This window comes from Pseudomassariella vexata (genome assembly GCF_002105095.1).
Source record: "Pseudomassariella vexata strain CBS 129021 chromosome Unknown BCR38scaffold_3, whole genome shotgun sequence".
Lineage (NCBI taxonomy): Eukaryota > Fungi > Ascomycota > Sordariomycetes > Amphisphaeriales > Pseudomassariaceae > Pseudomassariella > Pseudomassariella vexata.
This window is the reverse complement of record NW_024467958.1, coordinates 2,535,407-2,553,231: the sequence shown is the minus strand read 5'-3', so window position 1 is coordinate 2,553,231 and position 17,825 is coordinate 2,535,407. Positions and strand designations below refer to the sequence as shown.

Here is a 17,825-nt window from a genome sequence, read left to right as displayed (position 1 = left end):
TAACTCCATAACTCCATAACTCCACCGCCCAAAATCCATCTATTCTTACAATCAAGCAAGATGCAAGGCAGCGGATGCATTCTGCTTCCTGAACTGAATAGTAAGGCTCAACGCGGTGCTTTCTCCCGGTGATGCCCCTGATACTCGTGTCAATGAAGCTTGAAGAAATCGCTATACCAGTTGCATCGTCGTTCTGCACGGCAAGGTGCAGCGCTGTCTATCCAGTCAAATCGGCTCTATTGATGCCAATTCCTTTCACAATGAGAAGACAGGCCATTAGGTACTACTTTCGCGCGATTATATCAATCATAAAGCTCCTCTCTTGAGCTGAGCACCGATGAAGTTCACATATCCAAGGCGAACAGCGATGGCGATTACTTCTATTCCGGACATTGAAGGCTTCATAAGGTAGCTTTGGACGTGGTTTGGTAGTCGGGCTCGTGCTTGGCGGGCTATGGTGGTACAGATACTCGACCGCCTCTGGCAAAATTGATTCACGTCAGCTCATGGATGGTATATAGAGCAATATTCGGGATTCGAGACCGCTTCAACAGTCAATTGCAGCACAATACAATACTGTGTTCTCTTCACCGCTCGATTTCGTCGTACTGAAGAAAATAACGCTCTTGGAGGTATGTTCCCGTAACGCCAGCTATTCTGAAGGGGCATCTAGGTTAGACAGAAGAGTTCACCATGAGTGACATAGTCGAGAAGTACTTGCGTCTCATTTTTTCCAAGTTAGTGAATTGATGTGCAATTCGAGGTCCTGCCGTCGTTTCTTGTGTCTTCATTGTAGGATTAGGATGTCGGTTGGAAGGTGAAACTTTTGCATGTTATGAAAGGGTATTAGAATTAGGTTGCCCTTGTGGTATTGCAAGTAAAAGTTGCAGAATCTGTATAGATATTGGGGTGGAGAGGCACGTTGATGGCCTTTATTCCAATAAAACTGGCTCATAAAATCAGTTGTAGTATATGGAAGCTTGAGTGAGACAGGCTCACGCGATTCTCGCATAGCAGATTTACGACGCTATTGAAGTTGTATGTTTGAGTCTTTACCTTAATAAAGTCGTACTTCTATGATGATAGATATTCTGTATTAGTAGAGATTTATACTCCTATATACTGTTTATCTTGATGATTATATCTCCTAATTAAACAGAGTGCCTTCGTAACGTATTTCACCCCCATTCCGACACCCTATAAAACAAAACACCACGAATAACACTGCAATTTCAAACAACCACCACAGATTCAATTCTGAACAACTATACAATCGCTTTCGACAGTAGATACATTAGATATTTCTGAACCCGAATCATCAACAAGAGCTTCATTAGATACTTCCCTCATCCGCCGTATGTCCTCAATCCTTGCGAATTTCGCGTTTGGACTTACTTGCACCTTCTTTTTTTTTCCGTGGCTTCATAAGCTCCAATCGCTGTTTCAAGCCCTCAATTTGTAATTCTGCGCTTACTAATAGATAATCCTTCTCATCAAACCCTTTTTTCATCTTTCTAAATAGCTGGCGTTGTGTAGTCATGTTAGTTTGTTGGAGTCGATTGAACTCCCTAAACTGGCGCTCTGTATCTACGCTCTTCTTTGGCGTTGACCATACAACATTGCCCTCTGAAGGCGCCTGGAGCGTTTTCTGGACTTGCTGGGTTGTAATAAGAATGTCTGGACCTTGGTGACGTGTGCGGTTGCTATTTTCAAGCAGAAGAGGGCTAGTAAGGGGCCTAGCGACATTTAGGGGCCATAGACCACTTGTACGCCAACCAGACTTGATATTTTGAGCCATTAGGGCCCTCTGGCGTGCTCTGGCGTAACAGCGCATAAAATTCCGCTTGCCAATAGGTGCTGAATCAGTTAATAGGGTTAAAAACCCGACCCCCTTGCGATATGCCGTTTTCATAGCTGAGAACACCCCAACATCGAGGGGCTGAAGGACATGAGATGAGTGTGGGGGTAAAAATAATAAGTATATGTTGTTTTGATAGCAAAGAGACATAAAAGTATCAGTTGTGTGACTACCGTGACCATCCAAAATAAGTAAACGAGTGTCTGAAGGGTCCTGAGGAAGCGTAAGGGGTATAAAAACGTCTTCAAGCCATTTGATAGCTATCGTATCGTCTGTCCAGCCCTTGGGGGATGCCTTGAAGCGCCAGTCCTTGAAGTCCTGAAGATTTCTATCAGGGAACCACTGCTCTTGGACGTCCTTGCCCTTGAAAATAACCAGGGGGGGTAAGGTATTGCCGAGGGCATCCACACATTCCAAAATTGACGTCCACGCCCTCGAACCAGGCTGTTTCTGGTGTATTGCGCGTAAGGTAGCGCTCCCGACAACTAGCCCAGAGCCCCCTTGACCCTCCATAAGGCCATGCTCATCCATATTATACCTGCATTGCGGCTTAATCGCTTGAATTGCAGGAATACGTAATTTTGAAGCAAATCAGGCTTGGATTACCTCGGTAGACGCGCCATTGATACGCTGAGAGTCGATACGGCGTTTCTTTTTAGTCTTTAGTGCTGGGTGACGCTTTAGAAAGGCTTCCAGCCAATTCTCGCCCAGTGGTTGGTGATCACCTTTGAGGGCTAGGACGCGCTGCGCGTGCGTTGGGGCTAGTCCAAGGGCTTCCTGGACCAAAACCCAGTCTTCTAAGTGTTTTTCTTGCACTGAAGATAGCCTCTGCTGGCTAGCAGAGGCCTTGCGATTTGATTCAGCGCCTTGAAGTCTGTCGATAAGTGTAGTCCTTGGTATACCCCAATCCAGGCCAGCGCGTCGCACAGATTTACCATTTGCGACATCTAGAACGGCGGCAGCGAGGTCTTCTTCCGTATATGAAGGCATTGATAGCAGATCAGATCGAATACTTGGAATAAAGTCAATTGAAGCAAAAGTGGTTGAGAAATAAAAGGATAATGTAAATAGCGGTGTGGTTATTGTTGGGGTTTACAGGCGTGTCGGAATGGGGGTGAAATACGTTATTGTCCTACTGACAGAGCACAGAGGTTCTCTAGGATATGCAAAGTAATCATTGATTTACACCCGTATCTCCGCCTCCATTGCGTGTATCGGTGGAGCTCACTTGCGGTCGAAATTGTATCATATTTCGCCGTTATTTCAAGGCCGCGGGTTGCATTTGGGTGCCACTTTCTAATACACAGGTACTGAAACCCGAACATTTCCATGGTCGTACTAGTCAGCCTACAAAGATACACATCATGTTGACATGAGCCACATACCAATTTATCCCAGTCCTTCACTTCTGATTTCTCTACCCAGCGCTCAGGAGGCACGGTCATTATGTCCTTGGCCTTGATCTCCGACATTAGGCAGAAGTGATGCATTTGTCCCGGTCAGTGGCATGCTTGGTTGCAGTGGGTTTGATACAGGTTTTCTTTGGAAAGTCAATCAGCACCGTACGTTGCTGGGTATGCAAGCAAGTGTCAGATGATACGCCAGAACAATACGGAGGATTAGATAACATATGCAGGCCTGCACGCCTGCCAAAGCCTGAACATGGTATGACAGATTTTGGCCAAAGTGGTGTCCCGCAAGCACGATCAACCTTGCAACAACAGCAACGATTCATTACCATCGGGAAACCAGAGTATTCAGGAACGAGCGAATGCGTCATTGGCGGTTCAATAAAGTTCCGTATGCCCATTCACAGCGCTACTTAATATTGCTGGTCCAATGGAGCTACGCCGTTTCGTTATCAGAACTGGTGCAAACGACCAAGTCTTCTACTGTGAAATACCAAACTACGAATAATAGTAGTGTCTTGCAGAGTTTGCGAGAACCCTATACTACAAGACGCCCGTATACACCCCTGTCGTGGCGTAAGCTTAGACTTTCGGTCTCAAAGCCTACTTTGTTTACCATATCGCTTTTCCTCGAGCAGGCTTCAGGCATCTCCCCCATCAAGTTTCTATTAGATTACACTTTCTTGTTTGTTTCCCGTTATTGACACTAAGTAGTACAGTCTCACGATCAATCCACAAGCAGTCCACAACACTCTCATCTCTCAGATGGCACCGACTCCTCAAAAACATCGCCGCTCCCTTAATCCCTCTCGTGAGCAATCACTCGAACCATCCAAGCATGACATCGTAGCTTGGGTCGACGGCCTCAATCCCGGCACCCTACGCATTCTTCTGAAAGCGGCAAGTGAGCGGGACGCGCTGGTAGCCGAGAGTGTGCGCGAGACAGTGGAATTCCCAGACGCGCTTGACCGTCTCGTCTCATTGAATTTCGACCACCACGCTACCAGGATCAGGAAAGAGTTGAAAGCGGATTTTCCCAGCTTTAATGAGGAACTCTTGGCGGCATCAGATTTGGGAAGGTCCATTGAGGAGTCACTCGAGATTATTCTGGGCCAGGTGCGGATTGCAAGTACTTACGAGACGAAGTTCAGCGCTGCGAATAGCATATTCGTGATTGCGAGTGATGTCTTTTGGTCAAAGGAGAAGAGTGCGGTTGCGTCTCGTGTGTGGGCAAAGTGTCAGTATCGGCTGGGAGACGATCTCAAGACAGTGTTATTATTGCTTCGAGGTGATGAAAAGAAGAGTATCGTGGATTGCGACGGGGGACAGTGGTTTCATGATCTCACATCACTTGTGACTTCGGCCAAGGAAAGTGTTGCGTTTGAGAATCTCACGTCTGTTGTGAGGGAGCTAGGATGGTTTGTAGATATCGATGACATCTTCACTACACCCAGGTATGAAGACTCTGAGCAGTCATTTAGTGAAGATGGCGATCATTACATGGAGGGATTGCAGGAGATCGATGAATATTGATTACATTTGGAAGCTAGTAACAGCTGCAGGAAGAAATGAGATGGCTTCCCATTCATCTATTCCAAACCAAATCGTTAAAGTTCCGTTCATTACCGCTGCTGTAATCTCTGCCATCATCATGCCAATAAACCCAGGATTCAGTCAAGCCGTCATGATAATCATAGAAACACCACTGCCCGAATCTCGCCTGACACTTGACCCCCTCCCCCTCACAAGCATTCAAGAGGATGGCTGGCTATGGTATTCTTCTTAGTGGAATTCTATATAGGTCCAAAGAAGACGAATGATTGGTGCTTTCATGTATTTGGAGGTGACGCATAAACTGGCAAGAACAGGAGGCGCTAAGGACGCCACGTTGAGTGTCAGCTCTGCGGGTAATGAGTTGAGTCCTATGCGCGATAACACTGTCATATGTGGTTCATGAGCCACGCTGCAGTCATAGTTCCTTTAGAAGACCAAGTGAAAAGGGAAGTCCGATTATTGAGTCGGATCTCATTGCGTGAACAGGTTTTGATTTCACACTAGAAGCGGCCTTTGGGCAACAGAGCTCCGGATTGGTGGCATTGTTCCACAGCTACTTTCAGAGTTTTACTGCGCTTGTACAACTGCACAACGCGAATATAAAGGTACCACAGCCAGTTACATACATTTACGTACTTGCAGTTGGGTTTATAACCCGGGACACTAGATAAGTGCAACTATCAGAGACCCATATACAGCCATCTTCGTGAAGCCTGACATAAATTACCGCAATACACCCACGTAATTCTCCTTGATAACAGCACAACGCCTGGACGTCGTTGGTAATGATTATGTTGTATTACACCATGATAGTCCAGCTGAATTTGAAACCATGCCCGTGCTCGCGTTACGAAAAGAAAACGGGAACACCATGCAAATTTATGCTATACAATTTATCAAGTTGCTCAGCTCCTCTTCATACTCATTCGTTGATTGTTCTAGCTTGCTCCCCTAGCACTCATCTAGCGAAACCCAAACAACATCCCCAGAGACCAAAAAAAAAAAAAAAAAACTCGACTATAGACCAAGCTGAACCGTGACCTGCCATTCCAAACGCTCGTCCCCCGCCTCACATCCTGCAACTTAGGCAGCAGCGGGACCGTACTTGTCTCCGGGGCGAAAGTGGTGCAGAAATATGTTCCACTCTCGTAAGCAGCCACGAGCTGCGGCCGTTTGAAGCCGACTTTGCCGGCATATATCGACTGCGCATCCGCTTTTAGTCTGAGAAGGCCATCGCTCAGCACTGTGCCGATCATCTCGAGGCAATCAGCCCGGGCCTCTCGACGAGAAAAATACTCGCTCTGCACGGCTCTGGCCAGGAAGTCCCGCAGCGACATCCTCTGAGCCCGGCTCGTCCTCGAGATCCTCATGGAAGGCTCCCTGAAACAGATCCAGGCGACTCTGAACGCACTCCCACCGCGCATGGGCGGGAACAATGGCTGTATATGCAGAACATCCAAGACTTCCATCCAGAATGTTAACGGGACACGTAACGCATCTTTCAAACGGTCCTCAGAGCCCAGCAGCCGCCTTCGCTGATCACCCTTGCTTTTGGTGAGGAAGGCTATCTCGCCCGAGGTACATACGTACATTCAGGTACAAACAACCTGGCTACTAACTGCCAAAGCCCTCCGCCACGCCGGCCTCATCGGCGATGGCGACGGCGACAGCGACAAATCAACCGCTCTCCCACCCAGCGCGCTTTTTACTGTGAGCTATCAGCTGAGTTCGACCGCACCTCCAAAAAACATGAATCACCGCCATGAAAGGTGACATCCAGTTATGGACTTCGAAGACGCCCGCTGGAACGAATCCAAGTGCCTCGCACCGTTTCGGAAGCACTGGGCAGGCTTCGAACCCATGGAGTCTGGGAATCGCCCAAGAGGAAGGATTTCCTGTCTTTGGCACGCAGGCTAATCTCATGAATTGGGTGGCGTCGAAACTCGACTTCATGTCTCCAGATACTGGACACGCCAAAGCACAGGAATTATGACAAATAGGCCTGGACTCGCAACTATACAGATAAAAATTGACATAGATGTGTGAATAGACTAGATCAAGTAAAATAAAACTATCTTAGCTAGGCTTTGTGAATTCTTGAATTTCATGCCTACTGTCAATTCCGAGTATTGAGGGCTGTGTTGATACTACAAAGGTGCTTCGGAAAAACTGCCAATCGGCCCCTGGGAAGTCTCTGAATACACTAGTTTGTGCCTGGGTGCTTTGTAACCCTCTAGGCCTGAGACCACATTTGCTCACACCTACTGCCTATGGTGTCAGAGACACTGAACGCAGGACACCGGTGGGGTGCCGGTGGGGTGTTTCGGACAAAAGCCTCCCGAGTCATGATTACAATCTATGTGAAGTTTCGGGATGCCGAGAGTCAGGATTCCCGGCATCGCCAAACCTGCGGCTACGCCGGATCCAAGCGGCAGCCTAGCTATCTATATAAGGACCATCTCGAAGTAGCATGGGGAAGGAGTAGAGATCAATGCATCATCGTGGGCACCCCTACCTGAGACCGCCAGTGACCACCTGGTGCTACGTAGGAGGGACGCCCGTTACTCCCCATCACTCTGTACTATTGCCTTCGGCCTAGCCGTACCAGAGTAACCAATCGATCGGATACCGGTCCGGACCGGTCCGATATTCCGATATCGATACCGGTGGCAGTTTGCGCCACCGGTATCGATCGTTCGATCTGACCGGACCGGTTATATGTGATCGATACCGATCGATACCGGTTGCTTAGTAATCTGTACCGGTACCGATCGGATGAATATGATGTTGATCGATACCGGACCGGTATCGGTATCGGTGAAGAATCATGATCGATATCGATCGATTGGTCACTCTGAGCTGCCGTACCCTGACATATGGCCTCATAACCTGCGTTATTCCAAGTGTTCTGCTTCAGTACTGTCCATCCTCTACATATGAGCATGCCTGCCCCTAGAACATCAGACATCTAGCAAGGCCTGCTATCCCCTTGATCACAATTTTACTAGACTGCCCACTGACTTGTACCTAATATTGCCTGGTGGTAAAGGATGAAGAGAAAACTCCCTGCCGCTATTGGCGCCATGTTCGTTTTCCAAGTCACAAATATAGGGTCCGGCTGTCTATACCCGGCATCAACAATGAAGCCATAAAGCCGCAATGCCAATCACTACATGTGCTGAAAACGTGGCAAAAACACACAAGACTCTCTTTGTTCTACTAAAACTGGGATCCAATCTACCACGACCAGCCTTCGACAATCCGCACAACTTCAGGTTGATAGTGTGGTCATTGTAGAGAACATGATTTGACGCAATGCAAAGGAGATAACCTGAAAGGGCCCAGACAAGGAAGTCACGGAGAGGCTACTCCGAGAATGATTCCCGAGGCTTCCAATCCGAAAGACCACTTGAAACCGGCGCGAGTGGTAAGCCATACCTGCTCCGCGAAGTTGATGCTAATGGGCGAATGGTAAGGAAATCCGTGCTTAAATAAGCTATACGTGTATTCCTGTACTTGGAGTATCTCGACAACGAGATGCGAATCACGAAGGTAAGGTTGCGAGCCTACTTCTGTCGTTGTGTGCGGATAATGCTGATGGGCAGCTAAGAAAATGTACGGAGCCATGGATAGTGCTCAGCTTATATTGGAGAGCAGAAATATGAGGAAGCTCGACTGTGTCCCGGCGAATGCTCCGCGGATAGATGGCACGGCGCTGGTTACTGAAATTTTGCCGAATTCGACCCTAGGTCAATTTCTTGACAGAGAAAAGAAGAAACAGGACGAGGCGGGCCTCCAGTGGCTAATCGTGCTCTATGGATGATATTCCCTTCTCGTGAGTCTTATGCTCACATGGGACTAGGTGTCCCTACTGGCACAGTATAGCTAGGCTGAAAATACGTTCATAGTGATCAGACAGAATGATCATAGGTACGGCCAATCCACCTGATGAGCCCTACGGGGAGACTACTAAGAGCCCCACATTAGAGGCTCGCCTACGGGGAGATCAGGTGGATTGGCCATACCCGACGTACCGAATGATAATGCTGTTGGATATCAGATCTCATACTTAACAGCTAATATGACCACATTCTGCTATAGCGGGTCCACTCGCCTATTGGCGGGGCGGTCCGATAATAGAAACTACAGTCATATTGTGAGTTGGATATAGATGAGTAAGTGCTGGTCCCGATACTCAAAGCCATTGACTTCGGTCGAGCCACTGACAAGGTAGACGGCAATATCACAATCTACTTACCACAAGACACCAGTGATGCCCGAATCTATAGGAACTAGCAACAGCTTACCTATTGCAACCGTGATGAGACCCTTGGCACAATCACGCATGCCAAGATTTGTTGGTTGTGTAACCGCCCCTGTCCAAGATCCAAGTGTCATCGACATTGGAAACATGACAACCAGTTTTAAGTCATGCAAGCTGTCTGCGGACTCGATCCAGAAGGTCCAACTACACTACAACTTCGCCAAGCCTTGTCGTGGAGCAGTAAAAACTGGTTGCCAAGTGCGCGGAGCTCCACCGTGGTTGATTCTCATTCATGGTTGGCCGACCTCTTCGGCGCTGTCCGAGATGCGATTGATAACAAAATCAGTCCTGGGCATATCCCTGGAAGACCCCATGCAGAGGGGGAATCGACACAAAGATCAAGGAGCATGTGCAGGACATGACACTCTTGGCGGAGTATAAAGAGATCCTGGACCGGGAGTATCGTGACGATGACGAGATTGGGCGGGAGTTCCCAGGGAGCTAGGCCGCATTTGCCGCGCTCGCCCATGGCTGTTGATCTCATATGCCGCGGTGAGCAGGTTAATAAGAGCTGATAAGTTGATGACTCGCGTGGGCTGTCGAGTGACATCTGTTGTGGCACATGACATTGTGGGAGATCGAGACCGAATTTGCGACGGGGAAATATTGTGCCTCCGTAGGAAACCGCAGGGACTCCACCCACTACTTTGAAGAAGTCACCGAAGCTCCGTGAGCTTCCCAAGCGAGATTCGGACCGTAAAACCCCGCTTCGGCTGAAGAGTCGATCAACGGTTGTATTTTGAGATTTCAGCGAGATGGCCACGCACCATCTGTGTAATTAGATCCATGCCGGACAATATGCCAGCCGTGAACGCGAACAGAAATGGATCGCGACTTTTGGTGTCGCATATTTCCATGTGAAAATCGCACCACTCAGCAGCAGCATGAACCCCTACAGAGCTGCAGGAACAACCTTGGTGGCATAACTACTTACTCACGCCCATTTTTCTGGGTCCCATCACGTAATTCTAGGCCTTCATAACGTTGATTTTTGGGCGTCGGGACCCCACTAACCGAGACGTGCCGCGGTGCCGCAGTGGTGCCATGCTGCGACCATGAGGCCATCCCCATATCACCAGCCTTGGCGGCGCGTTCAGCTATGGGCTGCTATGGGCTGCTATGGACAAAGTCAGCTCAGCAGATCATACGATGACGGAACATTCAGGCTTCCCATTTGGTTTGGTTACAGGGTAGCGCAAGCCTGTGAACAGAGATTGGGCACGCGTAAGCTTATTGCCTGTGCTTTTGATTCGATAAAAGACGCCTAAACTTCCCTGATTGGCTTCGAATCGCAGATACGTGTCGGGTGAAGCTGGGACGGACTGAAGGGAGGGTGCGAGTCAGGGCGGGGAAAGCCGACGTGGGCTGCCTGGTGCTGCCTGGGCTTGTACTGGGGCTATTCGCAACAATTGGGGCCATGAGGCCATGCAAGCATGTTTTTCCAGGCGGTTACCAGGCGTTCCTAGGCTCGTTTTTTAACGTTCCGTCAGATGTCTTAATTCAGGAGTCGGTTCAGGCACGGTCACAGGGCTGACACCGTCTCTTTGTTGATCTCTTTGATTAGTAGGTACGTACTTGCGTACATACAAATTTAGTTGGGAATTGATCAACGACTCGAGTTAAAACTGCTGTGTTTCCCGCCTTCCCCTGCCCAGCTCTTTGCTTGCCCATTGTCCTCGAACTCCAGCAACACCATTTCTCTCTCCTATCCTTCTTCTATCAAGGCAAAACACACTCGTGATCTCGGATCTGTCTATTCTTCTACGAACACATCAACAAATACTCTTTCGCAACCCCGACCCCTATCCGCCGCGTCTCTCAGCCGACTCCAAGTCTCCTCTCAACCCCACCAATCGCGACCCCTCCAACCAACCAAAATATGTCTCCCACTTACACCATGTCGGCACATCTGTGCAAGCAAATCTACACCTCATGGCAACAATCGCGCAACGGCCCCCAAAGCTCCGAAGCCTCGGCATCTGCAATCCCCACGTACAACACGCGTCGCAGCCCCTCCCCCGAGAAGCGCTCCATGGACAGCGACCGCAGCGATACCTTGAGCAGCTCGCCCATGTCGCGATCGTCGTCTAGTTCCAGTTGGAAATGGGGCAGTGGTCGCTAGATGACGTGACGTGAATGGCATCGTTTGTGGAGAGCGCAGCACAGTTCCAAGGGGACGACACCCCCAAAACAACCCCAAATAGGGGATACCGAATCAGAAACGCGCGATCCCGGGCTACTAGCACGCCATGCTACACTTACCACCCACCACACTCGCTCATACAGACAGGCGCGCATGGCGCCTACGACGTGTTTGTCTCTTGGTGGAGCAACTGCCTGGCACTGTGTTGGGCACGTTGGAACCTGCCGATCGAAATGTTGGAGTCGAACCACACCACCACACCGCCACCACTATTATGACGAAAGACGATTGTCGCATCGGGCATTGAGGGAACAAGGAGAAAGTCCCGTCGGGAAGGTCTTGGGGATTGGTAGTCATGGTGCAACGGAGTCTTGAGGCGTTCATTGAAGGAATTTTTGTGCCAAAGTCCAGAGAGCAGAAACAGAGTGGATACAACGGCCCCCTTTCATTGCCGCTGGGATTGGGAGTATTGCTTTGATCCGTCTGTTTCAACAGCACCGCATGTGTGCATCCGGGCATTGAATGGTAGGTGCAATTATATATACCCGGATAGTTGACATTAGCAACATTAGCAATGGCAAAGCCTTTAATATTCATGCTGCTTAACCTTGTGCACGAGTGTCCTTTCAATGTTTTGAGCAGTGAGACGGTCTTTGCCAGCGACTCACCTTATTGAATCCGACCACTAATGATTTATTGAACTGTGTAACTGGAGATCTCGTGTTGCTAGGATGGTCCGATCACTCAATAAACATTGGGTTTGTTTTACCCAATTCATACCGACCAAGTGCCATCGTAAATATGAGCACCCAGCAAAGCTCTCATTTCTGTCCGTCCAAGTGATTTATATGTATACCACAGCCAATACTTGTCAAGCCATACAAAGCCACCGAACCCCCCAATACCTTGTCCATGATTCCAACAATCTACACGTAGTAGAGCAGTGCTGTCCCTTATAAGCAAGCATTCGCCAGACGCCATGCCTTTTGCTCCCTAATGCACTGCATAGCTTTTTCAAGCCATTTCAATCACCTGAGTTAGCCCATCTTCTGTCTCTTCGCATCTGGTCCAGCTCCAGCCCCAGCTCCTGCGTTGGCTGTCCCATTCGTAGAGACCTCGTTCAGGGGCGTTCGGGTACTCCCATTCCCGCCCGCGGTTGGCCGCTTCAAAGGCTGCCGAAACTGGCCTCTGTTCATCGGGCTGGCTCCGCCAGGAGCACCAATCTGTCGGGTCTGGTTGAGGGCTGGGTTCACTACATTGCCCGTGCTTGGTCTTCCAGCCGCGGCAGGTGCTCCGTTACCGGCAGTGAACCCGGCAACACCAACGGAGCTGACCGCGCGCACTGGTTCTTCGTCCTTTTTCGCGGGGGGAACGTGCTGACCATTCCTGCCAACAGGTTTCGAGGTTCGGTGGTCGATGCCTGGCGTCTTTCGAATAGAAGGGCTCTCAGCTCGTGGGTCGAAAAGTTTTGATCCATTGACAACTATGGGTGCAGCCCCAGGTGGAATATCGTCCTGTTGTAATAGTGTTGCAGACCGAGCTGATAGAAACCCAACAGCGGGCGCTGCTTCACCATTTGCCTGGCCTGGCGTTGTCACCCCAGAATTGCCGTTAGGAGGGTTGGGAGGTTTAGCTTGTTGTTGTCCGTTCGGCCGGTTTTGCATTGGTGCGCCCGCTCGTTGTGCTGGCTGGGGTGTATAGGGCTGTTGCCTGGGCGGAGGGTTGCCATTGGAAACACTTCTGGTGAGCGCTCGTGAAGGTGGTTGTATTGGTTTTGGCAGACTGTTGACACTGTTGGAGGAGGGTCTACTTTGGTCATTGGGCGCAATTTGAGGCTTGTCATTTGAGTTTGCCTCATGAGATGCGGGCAACATCACTTCATCGGGGTGGCCCTCGTCCGTGACACCAAAGTCGGCCATGTCAAAGTCTCCAAAATCATCGTCTAGCGACTCAACTGAAGAAACTACAAGCCCGCAATATCAGCTTCCACCCAGTCAAAGTCATCAGAGTTGAACCCACCATTCGGCATCGTCGCAACTGTTCCAGCCTTCTGGACCTCGCCTTTCGGCTCGGGCAAGGCCTCGGATTTTGACTCAATCCTCATTTCCGGTTCCTTTGCGAAATCCGAGTGCCGATGCAAGTTCCTCTCGTCAAATCTCGTCGGGGTAACCTTCATCTTGGTCACCTTAGACAGGTAGTCTTTATCGTATATGCAATTTCCAAGCACGTTGCCAAAATTCCGTAACGATCTTTTGAGCGCATCCGTGGTGCCCTCTTTCTTGGCCTTCTCAAACGCAGCGGCCTTGCCCTTGCAGTTTTCGATGTGCCCGTACCCGATGTCTTCATGAAACGTCCCGTCGCGTAGAGTGATGCGCATAATGACGGACAAACCGAGGGAGATCTTCCCGGTCTGCGTGTTCTCGTCCACAAAGTCGACCTGGATGTTCTGGACGCTAGATGACCACCCGTTGAAGCCGAATACCTCATTTGCGAGAGCGATGCATTTTTCCGCCGGGATGTAATGCACCTTCTGGCCTGAGGGACCACTGCGGGCTGATAGATACTCGGGGCCAAGTTGCTTCTCGAGTCGCGATTGTAATGTCGCGATTTCGCTGGCTGTGAATTCGGAAATGCGCGCTTTTGTGTCTTGGAAGGGGTTGGCGATTACATCATGTTGGTCGCCAGGACTGTTTACCGACAAGTTAGTACTCGATACCCGTTCGGCCCGCTGGGTTTTGGGATCACATACGCAGGCATTGTGACAGTTCTAAGTCTTAGGCCTCATTGAAGCATCTCTAGATGCCTTAATGTCCTGTTTCTAAGAATCAACCGCTTGCTCTAGAGGCAGTTTTGTTTCTTGGAGCGAAATGCGTTTGCTTGCCCGCCTCTAAAGTTGGAAGGTCGTGGCGCGACCAACTGCCCCACAAGACGCGCTCTGCCAAGCTGGAAACAGCAGGCAGACACGACACTCACGTGCGAAATGCACAGACGCCTGGTGCAGCTGCACCGGATCTCCAACCTCTCATGCCTTCCGACAAAATTGGGAAAAGCCAATATAGGTCTTTTCTTCAGTTGGTCAACTGCCTGGCTAATCGGCGAAGTGTGCAGTTTGGTAGGGCACTTAGTCGTGCTTTCCATCCTCAAGTTGCAATAACATTCTGCCCGACAGGTGTCACATGACGACATTTGAATGCTTCGAGACCACTGGAGTCTTTAAAATCGAACGGGAAGCTGCCATCTCTTGATTGATGCTCATGCAGACGTCACTTGGAAGCTTGGAAATTTCGCATCTTTAGTCTAATACTTTATTCGTACCCAAAGGTAGGTGCTATACGTCTCTTTAAGTTGCAATTGACTGGCCCCCCAGCCGATACGACTTGTCCACTGCACCCCTAAGTTCAAGAGCTGTGGGCCAATAACAGGAATGGACACCGCGACCAACAGTATCACATGCTCTGGTCACTGACAACTTCGCTTTCTTACCAGCGGCCTAAAAGAAGGCGGCTGTTAGCCGGGGATTGCCCTTATCAGCTCAAGTATGGACTGGGCTGTCTTTCTCAGTACGTTCTGCCCAAGTAGGTGGAATGTTCGACTAGTAAAGGTAGAATCACCATGAGGCAGTCTCCCAACCTTTACTAAAATGGCGGGATGGCCAAACCAAAATGACAGCCACCATTTGTAGGCGAGAGCGATTGGTAATTTACTAGATAGGCTTTGGTTACTTTAAGTAGTCGCCGCCGATGGTCTTCTACAAGGTAGGGCTGTAAAGGATGAAAGTGTAACGGCGGGTCCAGATAGAATAATCAGATTATGCCAGTTACTATATCTGGATATCAGTTTATCCCAAACTATACACACTACCACTGGGTGCTCGCATTCCAGAAGTCGTTCTGAAGGTTATGTGTTCTGGTTCTGGTTGCCATTCAAAATGGCACATGACCTAATCATAGGAAAGGCATCAGTCCAGTGCCCCCCAACATGGAAGGCACATGTGGATTCTGACAAACCCAACGGTAGAAGTAAGTAGCTCTTGCCACGACATGATTCTTGATGTCATTGTATGGCGTTAAAAATACCCGATAAGTCTTTAAGACTTTTAGTTCAACTTCTCCCAAGTCTCTCATCTTCTCAACCATCATTACTACTCACACATTTTGGATTTAGCTCTCAACCAACATTAAACCGCCCAACAGCTCTTTCATCTCAATTGCATCACTTGACCTTCCTTCATCGAGAATGCTGTCGACTGTATTCCTCACACTTGCTGCAGCCCTTCTGCAGGCCTGCACAGCCTCACCGGTACTGTCACCACTGCCAGTATCCGAGGGTCTCCAGTTTCCTAAGCCAATTCCCCCAAAGAAGGACCCCTGGTACACACCACCAGACAAGCACTGGGTTTCGAAGCCCCCGGGCACCTTGCTGCGAGTCCGAGAGGCTCCCGGCAACTTCACACTTCTGAAACATGCCCACAAGGTCTACAACCTCATGTTTCGAACGACCAACAGCCAGAACCAATCTGAGTGGGCGGTCACCACCGTGTTCTTCCCAAAATCCCCGGCAATATCCAAAGATGGCGTCTTGCCACTGCTCAGCTACCTGATTCCGTACGAATCAGCTTGTCTTGATGCGAGCCCCAGCTATTCGTTGAGCGAATATCTCGCCGGCGAGCGTCTCAACGTGGCAGTACGCGATAACATTGTAAAGGCGCTGGGGAATGGATGGCTTGTTGACATACCGGATTACGAAGGCCCCAAAGCGTCCTGTAAGTGCAGTTCAGCACCAGCTACGACACGTATTGCATACTAACCGAAGTTAGACTTTGCCGGACAGATGGCTGGCCACGCAACACTCGACTCCATAAGAGCACATCTCAAAGTTTTCGCTGAACATATGCCTCTGATCAAATTACGATATGCCATGCTGGGCTACTCTGGTGGAGCCCAGGCAGTCGAATTCGCTGCCGAACTGCAGCTCAAATATGCTCCGGAGCTCATTTTCAGTGGTGCCGCTCTAGGGGGTGTGCCGGCCAATGCTCTGGACTTCTTCCGTGCATGCTCTGGCACGATCTGGTCAGGCGCGGTTGTACAGGCCATCGTCGGCGTAATGAACCAGTTTGATAAAGTAGAGCAGTACGCCATGTCCCTGCTGAAGCGTGAGAAGAGGGACGAGTTTCTTTCAGCGAGAGAAATGACAATCGATGAAAGCCTTCGCCGCTTCGCGAACAAGAATATTTCTAATTACTTCAAAACCGGAGAAGATGGAATGGAAAACGTCATTTCCAAGGAAGTCCTCGCCAGCGATTGTACCATGGGCAACCTTGGCACCCCTCAGATGCCCATGTTCATATACCAGTCAATCCACGATGAGGCCATGCCCATCAAGAACACGGATGTCCTCGTTGAGCAGCACTGTAATAACGGGACCAAGATCACGTTCGAACGCAATACCATCGGAGGCCATCGTGAAGGTGGTGTTAATGCGTTTCGGAGCGTTTGGAGGTTCTTGGGCGAGGTCATGGGCGGGAACTACACTACACCCTCAAAGTGCAACATCACCGACACCTCGTACAACTTTACCTTGACTTCAGATGGAATTTCCTCCCTTCGCCGCTGAGACGAGATGGCCAACCAACACATAGTCACAAAAGTGAACTTCACAGACAGCACTCCGTCTTCATCACGTTGGGGGACAGAGTCCGAACACCTAATACTTCCTTCCATAGCATTAATTACATAGCTTTAATATAATCAGTCTTCGTCTTGCTTCCTTGACTTCAATGAACTGCAATTCATATGCGACTCTACTTGTATCAAATACTTTGACGGCTATGATATGAATATAGAAATACCATCCACACCGACAAGAACCTCAGTTGCAAGCCACCTTACTTGATCGTCCTCAGGGTTTTAGCGAGTGCCACCATCGGGGGTCTGCCAACCAGTTCCAGGCCATGTTGACAACGCTATAACAATTTACTTCTTCCCAATCTTTAGGATTTATTCATTCTTCGATATCATGTTACAAATTATAAAACTAGAAGCTGTTTGTAGTGGTAGGACTGAAGAAAATTAATGTTAGATCTCATATCAAGTCAACTTGGAGAGGGAGGGCAAGGATTCCTCCAAATTGATGATAGAGATGTGCACTTCTAGCTTATCATGATGTTCCTAGAACGAGAGATATAGAAGAGTTTCAAATGCGTTAAGCAATTGCGTATGGAATGCCATATCGCGAACGCGCATGCTAGACTACATCGGGTGAAAGGTGCACATTATCCCTAGGGGTGGAGGGGAGTCCTGACTATGATCAGGTGTTCTGATCTAGCTCTCCCTTTAATATTATGCTTAAATTCAATACAGGACACCTATCGGACTTGGTGCAAGCTATATTAAAGCATGGAATTTGATGTGTCTTTGATGTCCGCAAGTGCAAAGGAGTGGAGGTGCCGATAAAGGACTTAATGTGTCTTTCAGCCACGCATTTGAGTCAGTTGCTTAATATACCAGAGGTTTCGCTTCTGAAGTTCTAGAAGTTGCT

The 17,825-nt window shown here is 49.2% G+C and overlaps 4 protein-coding genes across 4 annotated transcripts; 2 read left to right on the top strand and 2 right to left on the bottom strand.

Annotated features, from left to right (window-relative positions):
* Positions 1-3,342: 3,342 nt before the first annotated feature.
* On the top strand, positions 3,343-4,800 carry BCR38DRAFT_508091 (uncharacterized protein; the record flags this gene model as incomplete). The annotated part of the gene is made up of 3 exons (XM_040864968.1): positions 3,343-3,658; positions 3,792-3,843; positions 3,987-4,800. The coding sequence occupies 3 exons, from the start codon at positions 3,343-3,345 to the stop codon at positions 4,798-4,800; spliced, it is 1,182 nt and encodes a 393-aa protein (XP_040719164.1).
* Positions 4,801-10,680: 5,880 nt separating this feature from the next.
* BCR38DRAFT_140629 (uncharacterized protein) lies at positions 10,681-11,955 on the bottom strand. Its single transcript, XM_040853632.1, has 2 exons — positions 11,584-11,955; positions 10,681-11,116 (listed from the first exon to the last, which is right to left on the bottom strand). Exons 1-2 carry the CDS (start codon positions 11,883-11,885, stop codon positions 10,948-10,950), a joined length of 471 nt encoding a protein of 156 aa, XP_040719163.1. The 5' UTR covers positions 11,886-11,955; the 3' UTR covers positions 10,681-10,947.
* A 370-nt stretch (positions 11,956-12,325) lies between these two features.
* Positions 12,326-14,314, bottom strand: BCR38DRAFT_482345 (uncharacterized protein; the record flags this gene model as incomplete). The annotated part of the gene is made up of 3 exons (XM_040863491.1): positions 12,326-13,251; positions 13,308-13,975; positions 14,262-14,314. The coding sequence occupies 3 exons, from the start codon at positions 14,312-14,314 to the stop codon at positions 12,326-12,328; spliced, it is 1,647 nt and encodes a 548-aa protein (XP_040719162.1).
* Positions 14,315-15,305: 991 nt separating this feature from the next.
* BCR38DRAFT_521834 (secretory lipase-domain-containing protein) lies at positions 15,306-17,005 on the top strand. The gene is made up of 2 exons (XM_040865205.1): positions 15,306-16,050; positions 16,105-17,005. Exons 1-2 carry the CDS (start codon positions 15,525-15,527, stop codon positions 16,899-16,901), a joined length of 1,323 nt encoding a protein of 440 aa, XP_040719161.1. The 5' UTR covers positions 15,306-15,524; the 3' UTR covers positions 16,902-17,005.
* Positions 17,006-17,825: the final 820 nt, after the last annotated feature.

Coding starts and splice junctions, on each gene's coding strand:
- BCR38DRAFT_140629 (XM_040853632.1), bottom strand. CDS start 11,885: ATGAATATTAAAGGCTTTGCCATTGCTAATGTTGCTAATGTCAACTAT. Junction 11,117..11,583: donor TTGTTCCCTCAATGCCCGAT/GCGACAATCGTC, acceptor GCAGATGCCGAG/GCTTCGGAGCTTTGGGGGCC.
- BCR38DRAFT_521834 (XM_040865205.1), top strand. CDS start 15,525: ATGCTGTCGACTGTATTCCTCACACTTGCTGCAGCCCTTCTGCAGGCC. Junction 16,051..16,104: donor CGAAGGCCCCAAAGCGTCCT/GTAAGTGCAGTT, acceptor AACCGAAGTTAG/ACTTTGCCGGACAGATGGCT.